This window comes from Sinohyriopsis cumingii, chromosome 15 (genome assembly GCF_028554795.1).
Source record: "Sinohyriopsis cumingii isolate HCF-2022 chromosome 15, ASM2855479v2, whole genome shotgun sequence".
NCBI lineage: Eukaryota > Metazoa > Mollusca > Bivalvia > Unionida > Unionidae > Sinohyriopsis > Sinohyriopsis cumingii.
Genome location: NC_142975.1, coordinates 1,971,917 through 1,988,609, shown reverse-complemented (window position 1 = coordinate 1,988,609; position 16,693 = coordinate 1,971,917). Strand labels below are relative to the sequence as shown.

The window sequence follows — 16,693 nt, the reverse complement described above, 5'->3', positions numbered from 1 at the left end:
TTGTTTTTTTCTTACCTCTTCTTCTTGCTGATGTTGCTGTAGGAGAAAAGCTTGTTCCGGTTCCTTTTGCTGTTGTATAAATTTCTCCAATTCTTCTTTCTGTCTCTGTCTAAAATTCTCTACGTGCGGTAATGAAGGAGACGAAGGTTCCGGAACAAATTCTTGCGAGGTAAGAAAATCCACAAAATCCCAATTTACCTCTTCTGAAAGTAAGTCCGGGTTCCCTTGGGTGGTCTCCACTACTGGTGCACCCCAATTGATCGTTTTCTGAGTTTCCGTCATGTTGAATAACTGTTGCATGAATTGACTCCACACAGGCCCTAGCGAATCTATATAGACCACGTGACGTCACAGACTGCTCTCTTCGGATTGGATGCGGGCTGACTGAATTATGTAACGCGTGTTTGGATTGGTCAATGAACTCAATCCGTTTCAATCCTTCCTCTACCTATAAATAAGCGCAGTTCACTGCATTGATTCACCTGTTCTCGGCGCCTCAACATGTGGACCGACGTTGAATCTTCCACCCTTGTATCTTCGATGATGTTCAGGACGGACATGCCGATGTATGTTCGATCCAAATGGACAGTGATCCATAGGACCGACACCAGCCTATGGATACGTAGGATTTACGTGGAGAGGCAAGGATGCCTCAAAAGAGTGTTAGTGTATGGACCTAAAATTAGACGAAGCCTAAGACGAAGAAGATGTTGCAGATGCCATTTATGTTAAGGGCATATTAACCTAAACCCAAAGGCCCTTTTCAGGGCCACTCCAATCTCTCGAAAAGAGATAGACTTACAATTGCGTACCCCATTTTTTATTATTATTTTTTTTATTTTTTTAAAAAAATAGAGACCCATCAGGTCGGGACCATATTAAAATAGGGTCCCGACCATGTTCCATTTCCCCTAGTCCCTAGACAGGCCCAGGGGGATTAATGTTAAATTTACATAGACCCTAGACAAGCCCAAGATTTTTGTCCATGTTAATTCCCATAGACCCTAGAGTGGCCCAGAGTGATTAATGTTAAATTTACATAGACCCTATACCAGCCCAAGATTTTTGTCCATGTTAATTCCCATAGACCCTTGAGTGGCCCAGAGTGATTAATGTTAAATTTACATAGACCCTAGACCAGCCCACGATTTTTGTCCATGTTAATTCCCATAGACCCTAGAGTGGCCCAGAGTGATTAATGTTAAATTTACATAGACCATAGACCAGCCCAAGATTTTTGTCCATGTTAATTCCCATAGACCCTAGAGTGGCCCAGAGTGATTAATGTTAAATTTACATAGACCCAAGACCAGCCCAAGACTTTTGTCCATGTTAATTCCCATAGACCCTAGAGTGGCCCAGAGATTTTTGTCCATGTTAAATTTACATAGACCCTAGAGTGGCCCAGGGGTGTTTTTGATGGTAATTCCCATAGACCCTAGGGTGGCCCCCTTCACTACTGGCAATATCTAAAAACTTATACATAACATAACGTAGGAAGCACACCCTAAACACCTTGACTAGTAATACCATAATAACCTTGAAAATCTTTCTTCATACATGATTTCTACTAAGAACCTCTATAAACAGCATAGAACATCCCCCCACTTTTTAGAACATTTTGAAGAAGAAAAAAATTCGAAATTTTTTTTCGCAAGAAACACCAGACAAATGCAACAAGAAACCAGCGATGTAAAGCAAGCAGGACCGTTCCCGAGCTCTCCTTCCCACTAACGACAGCCAACCATTCAACTGTAAGAGACCTTTATGGACCCACAGAATGAGGCCAAACTTTTAGGGTTCCTTGAATCCATAAAAGCCTGTGGGAGGTGGCACCATTCCCTTCCCCAGGAACAACTAGCAGGCTGAGGTGCAGTCAGAACAAAGTGGCACATGCACAATTGTGCGCACGCCACTATATTTAAACTCAACAACAGCAAAAGCAACATGTTACTGGCATTATGAACAACATGTGACTGGCATTATGAACAACATGCGACTGGCATCATGAGCAACATGTGACTGGCATCATGAACACCATGTGACTGGCATCATGAGCAACACGTTACTGGCATTATGAGAAACATATTACTGGCATCATGAGCAACATGTTACTGGCATTATGAGCAACATGTTACTGGCATCATGAGCAACACGTTACTGGCATTATGAGCAACACGTTACTGGCATTATGAGCAATATGTTACTGGTATTATGAGCAACATGTTACTGGCATCATGAGCAACACGTTACTGGCTTCATGAGCAACATGTTACTGGCATTATGAGTAACATGTAACTGGCATTATGAGCAACATGTTACTGGCATTATGGGCAACATGTTACTGGCATCCTGAGCAGCAAATTACTGGCATTATGAGCAACATGTTACTGGCATTATGAGCAACATGTTACTGGTATTATGAGCAACATGTTACTGGCATCATGAGCAACATGTTTACTGGCGTTATGAGCAACATGTTACTGGCATTATGAGTAATATGTTACTAGCATTATGAGCAACATGCTACTGGCATTATGAGTAATATGTTACTAGCATTATGAGCAACATGTCACTGGCATTATGAGTAATATGTTACTAGCATTATGAGCAACATGTAACTGGCATTATGAGCAACATGTTACTGGCATCATGAGCAACATGTTACTGGCATTATGAGCAACATGTTACTGGCATTATGAGCAACATGTGACTGGCATTATGAACAACATGTGACTGACATCATGAGCAACATGTGACTGGCATTATGAACACCATGTGACTGGCATCATGAGCAACACGTTACTGGCATTATGAGAAACATATTACTGGCATCATGAGCAACATGTTACTGGCATTATGAGCAACATGTTACTGGCATCATGAGCAACACGTTACTGGCATTATGAGCAACACGTTACTGGCATTATAAGCAACATGTTACTGGCATTATGAGCAACATGTTACTGGCATCATGAGCAACACGTTACTGGCTTCATGAGCAACATGTTACTGGCATCCTGAGCAGCAAATTACTGGCATTATGAGCAACATGTTACTGGCATTATGAGCAACATGTTACTGGTATTATGAGCAACATGTTACTGGCATCATGAGCAACATGTTTACTGGCATTATGATCAACATGTTACTGGCATTATGAGGAACATGTTACTGGCATTATGAGCAATATGTTACTAGCATTATGTGCAACATTTCACTGGCATTATGAGTAACATGTAACTGGAATTAATTATGAGCAACATGTTACTTGCATTATGAGCAACATGTTACTGGCATCATGAGCAACATGTTACTGGCATTATGAGCAACATGTTACTGGCATCATGAGCAACATGTTACTGGCATTATGATCAACATGTTACTGGCATTATGAGCAACATGTGACTGGCGTTATGAGCAACATGTTACTGGCATTATGAGTAACATATAACTGGCATTATGAGCAACATGTTACTGGCATTATGAGCAACATGTTACTAGCATTATGCATAACATGTGACTGGCATTATGAGTAACATGTAACTGGCATTTATTATGAGCAACATGTTACAGGCATTATGAGCAACATGTTACTGGCATCATGAGCAACATGTGGTTGGCATTATGAGTAATATGTTACTAGCATTATGAGCAACATGTGACTGGCATTATGAGTAACATGTAACTGGCATTAACTATGAGCAACATGTTACTTACATTATGAGCAACATGTCACTGGCATCATGAGCAACATGTTACTGGCATTATGAGCAACACCTTACTGGCATCATGAGCAACATGTTACTGGCATTATGATCAACATGTTACTGGCATTATCAGCAATATGTGACTGGCATCATGATCAACATGTTACTGGCATTATCAGCAACATGTGACTGGCATCATGAGCAACATGTTACTGGCATTATGAGCAACATGTGACTGGCATCATGAGCAACATGTTACTGGAATTATGAGCAACATGTTACTGGCATCCTGAGCAACATGTTACTTGCATTATGAGCAACATGTTACTGGCATCATGAGCAACATGTTACTGGCATTATGAGCAACATGTGACTGGCATTATGAGCAACATGTTACTGGCATTATGAGCAACATGTTACTGGCATTATGATCAACATGTTACTGGCATTATGAGCAACATATGACTGGCATTATGAGTAACATGTTACTGGCATTATGAGCAACATGTTACTGGCATTATGAGTAACATGTAATTGGCATTAATTATGAGCAACATGTTACTGGCATCATGAGCAACATGTTACTGGAACTGCCTATATCATATTTTATTGCCAATACAAATAAACGTTTTTAGCTATTTAATTTAATGTTCATATCAAATCAGGCGCTTTTTCTTTTTTAAGAGCAAGCATTATGGTTCAACGTTTGAGAGTTACTCTTCTGTTTCAGTTTTTATGCTGAATACCGTAATCCCAGTAGCAGACAAGTAGGTATGTATTCCTCGTGGAATGTTGCAATATGTTTTATTTTCATTCTCTAATTTAAAAACACAAAATAAATGTATTACCTATAATCGAAGCAGTGAGCAGCGGTTAGTATCCAACGATCATTCAATACAGAGCCACCACAGTAAAAGAGGCGATGGCGGATGGGTATAAGACCAAACAACCGCTCCACTACGATCTTGCCGCGGATAGACACAAGCCAAGGCCATTGCCCTCTGCTGGCATGGTTACCACCAATTATCCTCTTCACTCTGCCTGCCTCTGTAAAAGGAAATGAAGAGTAACGACCTTGTTAATTAAAGTATGGTACTGATAAAACTAATTAGCAAATCTGTAAAGGTAATGTAATCTGCTTAGGTGATATTTTTCAGGTGTATTACTGCCTGGTTTTATGATTGGATTAGCATAATTATCTGTGAAATAATCTTAAAAGAGAAATTTTTTTCCTGCGCTGTTTGGAGTTCAAACCCTAGCTATACAATGCACAATGGACACCATCTGCGTCCACGTTAAATTTGCCCTATTAGATTTACATGCTTACGGTCGAAAGAAATATTTACGAAACTGGCAGTTGCTGGTTGAGTCAACAAGCAGGTGATATGTTTTTGTTATTCTTCATTGTTATTACAAAAGTAAATTCTTCCAATACGAAACGAAATTATTTTTTTCGGGAGGTGGAGTGCAAGTACTATACCGATACTGATTATCAGCATTAGATGAAAAGAAGAATCACATGTAAAGCATTTGATACAATTTCAAGGTCAAATGTATAGTGGTTCAAAACTGTATATGAACATTATTACCGAAATATAAAGCAATGAAGACTTTTGGATATTTAATCTTTAAATTAATCTTCGTTCTATTTTTGCTTTGCATATGTAATAGAATATACGAAATTTCTCAAAGAACACCGTTATATCATCTTTGCTTGGTGCATGTAAACGGATATACAAGATTTCTCAAAGAACATTGTTCTCTCATCTTTGCTTGGTGCATGTAAACGGATAGATGAGATTTCTCAAAGAACATCGTTCTATCATCTTTGCTTGGTGCATGTAAACGGATGGACGAGATTTCTCTAAAAATATCGTTATATTCTTGCTTCGTACATGTAAAAGAATAGACAAAATTTCTTTACGACATTCTTTCTCTCCTTGCGTAGTGACCGCTCAAGTGGCCTAAGTAGTTAGAACATCCGTCTCGGATGCGGGAAGTCGCTGGTTCGAAACCCAGACAAGTCATACCAAAGACTTGATTTTTAAAACAAATGGTACTATAAACTGCCACACAACAGCGAAGTGACTGAGAAATTGTTACAGCAGCGTTAAAAATCCAAATCACACACACACACACACACACACACACACACACACAAGTATTACCTACATTAGCAGGACCTTGTAAATCCACATACATAAGTAGTTAGAGCGTTTGTCTCAGATGCGGAAAGTCCCTGGTTCGAAATCTGGACGAGTCATACCAAAGACTTGATTTTTAAAAAAAATGGTACCAGCGGCAGCCTCGCTATGCGCTCAGCATTTAAGAGGTTAGTTTTAGGACTAGTCGGCCTGGTGTTAGGATGTGACTGGATAGGACATGGTGCTACATGACTACGGCATGATGCCCCAGTACTAGACATCACTATAAACTGCCAAACAACAGTGAAATGACTGAAAAATTGTTAGAGCAGCGTTAAAAATCCAAATCAAAACACACACACACACACACACACACACACACACACACACACACACACACACATTAGTACATCTAATAGAAGAGACAAGATTTATTTAATAATGTCGTCGCAAGCTACAGGCAACAATTAACAACACTTCTTTTCCGAAATGTAGTGGATTTTTGCTTGTGGTTTTCGACGATGCCTTAAGAGAAATAAGTGTGTGTGTGTGTGTGTGTGTGTGTGTGTGTGTGTGTGTGTGTGCATACCAGTGTCCCACACAAGATGTCCGTCTTCCCCTGGAAGAGAGTTATCAGCCATGGCAGTGCTAAATATGAGAGAGAGAGAGAGAGAGAGAGAGGGGGGGGGGCGGTTGGTATGCATGTTTTAATTATACGGTTCCAAACCTACCACTTTGACAGATGAAAACGGTTGATAACGCCAATAAACCAAATAATCTTTTGAGATTCGTCATTTTCCCTGCAAAACAAATGAATGCATAAATAAACAACTAATACACTGTTTTTCCAAATGAAGAAACCATAAGATCGTGTTTTCTCCCGTTAGGTGTTGGCTATTGCTGTAAAGACAGTCGTGTACAAGTTAACTGGTCTTTGACAATATATCTTATATTAAGCTTTTTCAAGCAGCGTCAATATTGATTAATGCAATTTCTATATTCGATTTTTGTGCAGTCTGCTTACTTTGATACCATACAATAATTCAGACTATTTTATTCTGTGTTTAATGACCTACGGTCACACTGCCTAGTTATCATGGTGCAATGAACTGAAAGGATTACCGTGTACTTGATGTTAAAACAAATGACACAGTCACAATCTTTTCACAGCAAGTTTTCTAACGGATAGGGTTGCTAGTACTTGCTTCAGAGTTTCCCCATGTTGCTGTCGATCAAGTCAGATTCCAAAAAACAAGGTATTATATATATATATATATATATATATATATATATATATATATATATATATATATATATATATATATATATATATATATATATATAATCTCTCTCTCTCTCATTTCAGTGTTAGCAACGAAAGGTACTTAGCTTTCATTCATTGCCATGATATAACCAATAAGGTATCAAAATGCACTTAAAACCCACGAAAAATCTCTCTTTCTCAGTTTTGAATTGTTTTATCAATCTCTTAAAACTGATGCAAACGTTCTAATTTGGTTACATTTAAAAGTTCTAAACATATTCCAGATGGAAATTCGTTTGTGATGCCACAAGCGCCTTCTATCTACTTCAGGAATATAAGTATATATGTATGTAGAAAAATCTGAAGCCATCAAAGAACAAAGCAAAATATTAACATTACTTATCTTCTGAATCATAAGTCAATGTTGCAAAAAAGTCCATAAGTTCTAAAGAATCAATGTCATAACCCCGTGTTATCAGTTGCTGTTTTGTGTGTGTGTTTTTTTGTGTTGTTCTTTTATTTTGTTTTTTGTTTTTGTTTTTAATAAGTATTTTAGTATTTATATCTTAAATATATGCAAATATCGACGGAACTTCATTAATTTTATACTGGTGTCGAATATTAAATATCATTAACAAATTTATTTCGCATATCACTTTAGCTGTAATTGGAGTGTTGTGAAGAAAGTATTACAGTACATTAAGTATATTTAATAAAATATCATACTATTCGAAAGTTGTATATTTAATAAAATATCATACTATTCGAAAGTTGTATATTTAATAAAATATCATACTATTCGAAAGATGTATTTTTAATAAAATATCATACTATTCGAAAGATGTGTTTTTAATAAAATATCATACTATTCGAAAGTTGTATATTTAATAAAATATCATACTATTCGAAAGTTGTATATTTAATAAAATATCATACTATTCGAAAGATGTATATTTAATAAAATATCATACTATTCGAAAGATGTATTTTTAATAAAATATCATACTAATCGAAAGATGTATTTTTAATAAAATATCATACTATTCGAAAGATGTATATTTAATAAAATATCATACTATTCGAAAGATGTATTTTTAATAAAATATCATACTATTCGAAAGATGTATTTTTAATAAAATATCATACTATTCGAAAGATGTATTTTTAATAAAATATCATACTATTCGAAAGTTGCATTTTTAATAAAATATCATACTATTCGAAAGTTGTATATTTAATAAAATATCATACTATTCGAAAGATGTATATTTAATAAAATATCATACTATTCGAAAGATGTATTTATAATAAAATATCATACTATTCGAAAGATGTATTTTTAATAAAATATCATACTATTCGAAAGTTGTATATTTAATAAAATATCATACTATTCGAAAGTTGTATATTTAATAAAATATCATACTATTCGAAAGATGTATTTTTAATAAAATATCATACTATTTTAAAGTTGTATATTTAATAAAATATCATACTATTCGAAAGATGTATTTTTAATAAAATATCATACTATTTTAAAGTTGTATATTTTATAAAATATGATATTATTTTAAAGTTTATTTAACAAAATATCATACTATTCTGAAGTTTCATATTTTATCACACCATGCTATTCTAAAGTTGCATAGCGTGTAAATATAATTACCAAACTATTCTAAAATTATATATTTTGTAACACACCATGCTATTCTAAAGTTGCATAGTGTGTAAATATAATTACCAAACTATTCTAAAATTATATATTTTGTAACACACCATGCTATTCTAAAGTGATATATTTTATAAGACACCATGCTATTCGAAAATGGGGCCCCGAGTGGCCGAGTGGTCTAAAGCGCTCACCGTTACGGATCACTGCCATCTCACCTCTGTCTGCGTGAGTTCGAGTCTCAGCCTCGGCTAACGTTGGTACGTGAGAAAGCCTGCCAGTAGCTTATCGTGGTTCGGTGGTTCTTTCCGGGGTTTTCCAGGGTTCTTCCTCCACCAATTATACTGGCCGCCATGTATAGCCTATCTTGTGCTGAAAAATGGCGTTAAACCCTACAACAACAACTACAACAACAACAAGCTATTTGAAAAATGTATACTTTACAAAACACCATGCTATTCTAAAATTGTATATTTTACAAGACACCATAATAATAATAATAATAATAATAATAATAATAATGAGGACTTTGTATAGCGCATAATCTTTAGAAGCTCTAAGCGCTTTACAACAATAGACGTGGGGCCCCGAGTGGCCGAGTGGTCTTTTGTCACTCTCCGTTACGGATCACTGCCATCTCACCTCTGCGTAGGTTCGAGTCTCGGATTCGGTCAATGTAGGTATGTGAGAAAGCTTGCCAGTAGCTTCTTGTGGGTAGGTGGTTCTTTCTGGGGTTTTCCCGGGTTCTTCCTCCACCATTAATACTGGCCGCCATGTATAGCCTATCGTGTGCTGAAAAATGGCGTTAAACCCTACAAAAAACAAACAGCAATAGACACCACCTATAAGATAAAAAACATATAATGATATGATTACAAAAACAAACACCATGAAATTAGAAAACATAATAAAACATGCTGAGAATATTTAAGGTAGGAAACATTATTAGGTCTTTAAGTTTGTTCTTGCAGTCGAAATAAGTTAGTTTTGAGAGCTCTCTTGAATGTGATCACAGTGTCTTTGTGTCTACGTTCAGTGGGCAATTCATTCGACGTTGCTGGGCCCTGGTATGCAAAAGAACGCTGTGCATATGACTTTGTTTTCATAGTGGGCATAATGAGTATACGATTGTCAGAAGAGGAGCGTAAGTATCTTGCTGGTGTCTACACATGGGTGAGGTCGGATAGGTATGTTGAACTAGAGTCCGACAGTGAAACGTAGAACAGAGAACAAATTTTGTGTTTGATTCTGGATCGAATGGATAGACAGTGTAGGATACAGAGCAGCGGGGAGGTGTGCTCTGATCGTGGTACTCTAAGTATGATCCAAGCAGCTGTGTTTTGAACTTTTTTGAAGTTTCTGGAACAGATATTGAGATGAACCAGAGAGAATTCAGTTACTATAGTCCAGTCCTGAAAGTACTAATGAACACACAAGTGTTTTAGTGGCATCAACTGAAAGATAGTTGCGAATTGAGCTGATGCGTCTCAGCTCAAGATATGCAGCCTTGCATATGTCCATGACATGTTGGTGCAATGTGAGAGTACTGTCCAGAGTAACACCTAGGTTTCGTACTGATTGTGTGAATTTAATGTTGGTGTTGATGATATTTATTGCTTGAGGTAAAGGATGTGAATGAGAACGTCTTTGTGTTGTGATCAGAATGTCCTCAGTTTTATCATCATTCATCTGCAGCTTCTTACATGTCATCCATGATTTCACATCAGAAATGCACCTCTCTACACCTTGGATGGTAGCATCAACTTCAGTTGGGTGGCTAGATTTTTATATTTGGGTGTCATCAGCGTACAATTGGTGAGACACTGGATGATGATCTATGACACTTGAGAGCGGCTGAGTGTACAGAATGAAGAGAACAGGTCCAAGAACAGACCCCTGTGGAACACCACAACATAGATCAACTGGGTTGGAGTGTATTCCATTTGCAGATACAATTTGTGTCTGGTTGACCAAGTATGACTTGAACCACAGTAAGACTGTATCATGAATGCCAAATACATGCTGGAGACGGTGAAGTAATATAGCATGGTCTATTATGTCAAATGAGGAGGGTGAGGACTGTAATCTTTCCGCTATCCAAAGCAGAGAGAATGTCATTAACTACTTTTAGAAGAGTAGTTTCAGTACTGTGGCAAGGGCGATATGCAGATTGTACATTGCTAAAAGGACTGTTTGAATTTAGATGAGATACAAGCTGGGATATAACAACCTTTCCTAAGATTTTTGATATGAATGGGAGATTAGAAACTGGGCGGTAGTTCTTTAAATCGTTATGGTCAAGTGTTGGTTTCTTCAGCAGAGGCTTTACAATGGCGGTTTTGAAAAATGATGGGAATTCCCCTGATGAGAGAGAGAGGTATTAATAACATCAGTTAGTGAAGGCAATACTGGATCTAAACACTCAAGCAGCAGTGATGTTGGAATTGGATCAAGTTCACATGACTTTGGTGCACTCTTCATCACGATTGTACGTACGAAATCCATAGAGACAGGTTCAAATGCTGCAAATGGTTGCCATTCAAATTATGTATCCCAACTGTATGGTGACGACGAGTCAATTGAAATTGTGGTGTCAAGCCTATCTCTAATGGTTTGTACTTTGTCACGGAAGAAATTTGCAAACATGTCCGGAAGGTCGACTGGAGAGAAGGTAGTTGGAAGTGGTGTACATTTGTTCCTTGACATTAGCTTGTTAGTAATCTCGAAGAGCTCTTTGCAGCTGGAACTTTCCATTGTCTTAGTAGTGTAGTGGGCTGATTTCGCTGCATGGACTATATTTGTGATATTCTTTTTAGAGGCTTCATAGATTTGCTTATGAATAGTGAGTCTGGTGGAAAGCCAAAGCCTTTCAGCTTTACGGAGGTCTCTTTAAGCAGCGCGAAGTTGTTCCCTAAACCGTGCTATACCATGGAGAACGCTTTTTAATTGATACTCTGCACTTGGTGGCTGGTACATGTTTGTCGAACAATGAACGCATGCAGTTATCGAGTTGTTCTGCGGTAGGAGGTAAGCAAGTTGTTAAGTTAGCTTGGATGTCGTGCATTAGTTTGGTTCTATTTATCATACGGAGGTTTTTCTTAGTAGCAGATAAAGGTGGAGGGTTCGGGACTGATACGTCAAGATGGCATATAATTCAGAGGTGATCTGATGCAAGGTCATGGGATACCAGGGAGGACCGTAGAATGTTATCATCAGGTCTATGAGGAATCCAGTCTAAAATGTGACCGTGTTTATGGGTGGGTTGGTTAACTTACCTTTTCAGGTTGAAAACATTAATGGAATCTATCAGTTTTGACGTATTTGGGTTTCCGGAACAGTCAAAGTGAAAGTTGAAATCTCCAAGAATAATCAGGTTGCCACCTATTGAATTTCCATAGTCCAGGAGATTCGGAAACTGCTCCAAAAAGAGAGAGTCGCCAACTTGTTTTTTTCTACTAGGAGGAGGGCGGTATAGGCAGAAAAAATGGATTGACCTTTGCTCCAGTGTGAGTGTGGTTTGGACTAGTTCAAACGATGTGTGGTCGAAATTGAATGTTGTAGTGTGGTTAAGACGTTTTATCATGGAGTTCTTTGTGATGACAGCAATTCCACCTCCGAGTGAATTACGGGGGAACGACTTGATAGAGTAACCAGTGGGTGTTAGATCCGCACACTTGGGCTCATCGCCTGATGTTTTTAGCCATGTTTATGTCAGCAAAAATAGGGCAATATTCTGGTCGTTGATAAAATTCACTATTTCTGTGCGCTTTTCCGGTGGTCCTACTGACTGGACATTGAATAATGCAATACTCATATGTATCTCCTGGATAGCTGACACAAAGGTTCACGATTTAATAGGGGTTTGAATTAGGTTATGTAAATTAATGGTCGATTGTGTTAAAAAAATTGTTGAGCCGAAATAAGAGAGATAACTGGAATTCTTCTTCCTGTTCTATACCGGCCAGCTTTGAAACAACGTTTCTTTTTTCGCTTCTGTTTACATTTAGGTAATGATGAATGAAGTCCCAGTTTGTTTAGTCTAGGGCACAATGTAGTGTGGAGAGCCAAAGAGTGATCATTTAAAGCAATTAATGAGGATCCATCGTAGCATAAACGGGTCGACTGGCGAGTATCACGTGATGGCGGTTTGTTCAAAAACAGTGAAGCAAGACAGCTGAGAAAAAGTCTAATTGTTCTCGTTTCCAAAACAAGGAGATAAAGAAACACATACGAATTTACCAGCCAATACATAATGAACACAATATTGTAGATGAAAACAGGCAACAAGCATAAAAATCATGAAAATGGAAATTAAAAACGGAACAGCTGTTTCAAGCCGTTTAAGCGATAGCGGCCATCTTGTTGGTTTTTTTTTTCCCATTCATGTCATTCTAAAGTTATATATTTTTAAGACACCATGCTATTCTAAAGGTATACATTTTATAAGACACCATGCTATTCGAAAATTATATATTTTGTAACACACCATGCTATTCTAAAATTATATATTTATAAGACACCATGCTATTCTAAAAATGTATACTTTACAAAACACCATGATATTCTAAAATTGTATATTGTACATGACACCATGTCATTCTAAAGTTATATATTTTCTAAGACACCTTGCTATTCTAAAATTGTAAATTTTAAAAGCCACCATGAGATTCTACAGTTATATATTTTATATTTATAAGACACCAAGCTATTCTAAAGTTGTATATTTTATAAGACAAAATGCTGTTCTAAAGTTGTATATTTTGTAAGACACCTTGCTATTCTAAAGTTGTATATTTTACAAGACACCATGACATTCTAAAGTTATATATTTTATAAGACACCATGATATTCTAAAGTCGTATATTTTACAAGACACCGTGTTATTCTAAAGTTATATATTTTATATTTATAAGACACCAAGCTATTCTAAAGTTGTATATTTTATAAGACACCGTGCTATTATAAAGTTGTACATTTTATTAGACACCGTGCTATTTCTAAAGTTGTATATTTTATAAGACACGATGATATTCTGAAGTTGTATATTTTTAAGACACCGTGCCATTCTAAACTTGTATAGTTTATGAGACACCGTGCTATTCTAAAGTTGTATATTTATAAGACACAATGTTATTCTAAAGTTGTATATTTTATACGACACCATGCTATTCTAAAGTTGCATATTTTATGAGGCACCATGCTATTCTGAAGTTGCATATTTTAGAAGACTCCATGCCATTGTAAAGTTGTATATTTTATAAGACACCATGTTATTATAAAATTATATATTTTATAAGACACTAAATTAGTCTGAAGTTGTATATTTTATAAGACACCATGCCATTCCAAAGTTGTATATTTTATGAGACACAATGCTATTCAAAAGTTGTATATTTTATACGACACCATGATATTCTAAAGTTGTATATTTTATGAGGCACCGTGCTATTTTAAAGTTGTATATTTTATAAGACTCCATACCATTCTAAAGTTATATATTTTATATTGTATAAGACACAATGCTATTATAAAGTTATATATTTTATAAGACACAGTGCTGTTCTAAAGTTGTATATTTTGTAAGACACCATGCCATTCTAAAGTGTTATATTTTGTAAGACACCACGATATTCTAAAGTTGTATATTTTACAAGACACCGTGTTATTCTAAAGTTATATATTTTATATTTATAAGACACCAAGCTATTCTAAAGTTATATATTTTATAAGACACAATACGGTTCTAAAGTTGTATATTTTGTAAGACACAATGCTATTCCTAAGTTGTATAATTTATAAGACACCATGTTATTCTAAAATTATATATTTTATAAGATACTAAACTATTCTAAAGTTATATATTTTATAAGACTCCATGCCATTCTAAAGTTATATATTTCATATTTATAAGACACCATGCTATTCTAAAGTTGTATAATTTATAAGACACCATGCTATTCTAAAATTGTATATTTTATAAAATACCATGCTATTCTAAAGTTGTATATTTCATAAGACACCATGCCCTTCCAAAGTTTTATATTGTATAAGACACCATGGTATTCTAAAGTCGTATATTTCATAAGACACCATGCCATTCCAAAGTTGTATAGTTTATAAGACACGATGCTATTCTAAAGTTGTATAGTTTATAAGACACGATGCTATTCTAAAGTTGTATAGTTTATAAGACACCATGTTATTCTAAAATTATATATTTTATACGACACTAAACTATTCTAAAGTTATATAATTTATAAGACACTAAGCTATTCTAAAGCTATATATTTTATAAGACACCATGGCATTCCAAAGTTTTATATTGTATAAGACACCAAGCTATTCTAAAGTTGTATATTTTATAAGACACTAAGCTATTCTAAAGTTGTATATTTTATAAGACACCATGCCATTCCAAAGTTGTATAGCTTATAAAACACGATGCTATTCTAAAGTTGTATAGTTTATAAGACACCATGCTAAAGTTATATATTTTATAAGACACCATACTAGTCTAAAATTGTATATTTTATAAGATATCATGCTATTCTAAAGTTGTATATTTTAAATTTATAAGACACCATGCTATTCTAAATTTGCATAATTTATAAGACTCCATGCTATTCTAACGTAGTATATTTTATAAGACTCCATGCCATTCTAAAATTGTATATTATATAAGACACCATGCTATTCTAACGTAGTATATTTTATAAGACTCCATGCTATTCTAAAGTTTTATATTTTATAAGACACCATGTCATTCTAAAATTGTATATTGTACAAGACACCATGGTATTCTAAAGTTGTATATTTTATAAGACACCATGCCATTTTAAAGTTATATATTTTATATTTATAAGACACTATGCTACTCTAAATTTATATATTTTATAAGACAACACGCTATTCTAAAGTTTTATATTTTATTAGATCAAATTGCAAATATTGCACGTTGTGACGTTGAAATATCACACACATATCCTTTATTAATTAATTGTGGTAATGGAATTTTCATGTTAGCAAATTATGAATTACTGAAAATTATTGTTTTGAAATAAGGACAGCAATGATACAGAAAATGTATTTTTCTAATAATTTGTTTTATTTTAAATGTTTAAACACTTTGGATTTATTTTAAAGCTAATTTTTGGTGAAATGCTGAATTATCTCTGTCTAATTTAGAAAGGTACAGCTATCAGGATCTTGTGTCATGTATTTATCCTTTTATTTAGGACGCTGGGGCAAACACGTGGACAATCATGCCGACAAATGGACTGATATATGCTTATCCTTTTAGGTTTGTCACGAAATAATCATTTAGCATTTATACAAGTACTCTCCAGATAAGTATCATCTTAATTAGTTAATGTTTCCAGTAAAGTATTCAATCATTGATAGGAAAGTATTAGATTCTACGAAAGCAATTAGCATTCTCAGGAATTATTATTCTACAAAGAGTCAGATTTTCTTGAATGTTTTCCACAATTTTTTTCCATCACAGGAAGGGGCTTTTCTTGTCCATGGAAGCGTAATAACGGTACGTGGAGAGTAATACTTGCGTATCCCCTTTGAACTGCCTGATAGACATCATCCCCTTTGAACTGCCTGATAGATATCATCCCCTTTGAACTGCCTGATAGATATCATCCCCTTTGAACTGCCTGATAGATATCATCCCCTTTGAACTGCCTGATAGATATCATCCCCTTTGAACTGCCTGATATATATCATCCCCTTTGAACTGCCTGATATATATCATCCCCTTTGAACTGCCTGATAGATATCATCCCCTTTGAACTGCCAGATATATATCATCCCCTTTGAACTGCCTGATAGATATCATCCCCTTTGAACTGCCTGATATATATCATCCCCTTTGAACTGCCTGATAGATATCATCCCC

General features: G+C 35.5%; 1 protein-coding gene across 1 annotated transcript in view; it reads right to left on the bottom strand.

Annotated features, from left to right (window-relative positions):
- Positions 1–16,693, bottom strand: part of LOC149781119 (chymotrypsinogen B2-like) — a 60,188-nt gene that overhangs the window by 40,852 nt on the left and 2,643 nt on the right. The window contains exons 2-3 of the mRNA XM_089935220.1: positions 6,586–6,654; positions 4,559–4,757 (exon numbers count right to left, since the gene is read on the bottom strand). Of these exons, the coding sequence (XP_089791346.1) occupies positions 4,559–4,757; positions 6,586–6,654 (268 nt within the window). The remainder of the gene's footprint in view (positions 1–4,558; positions 4,758–6,585; positions 6,655–16,693) is intronic.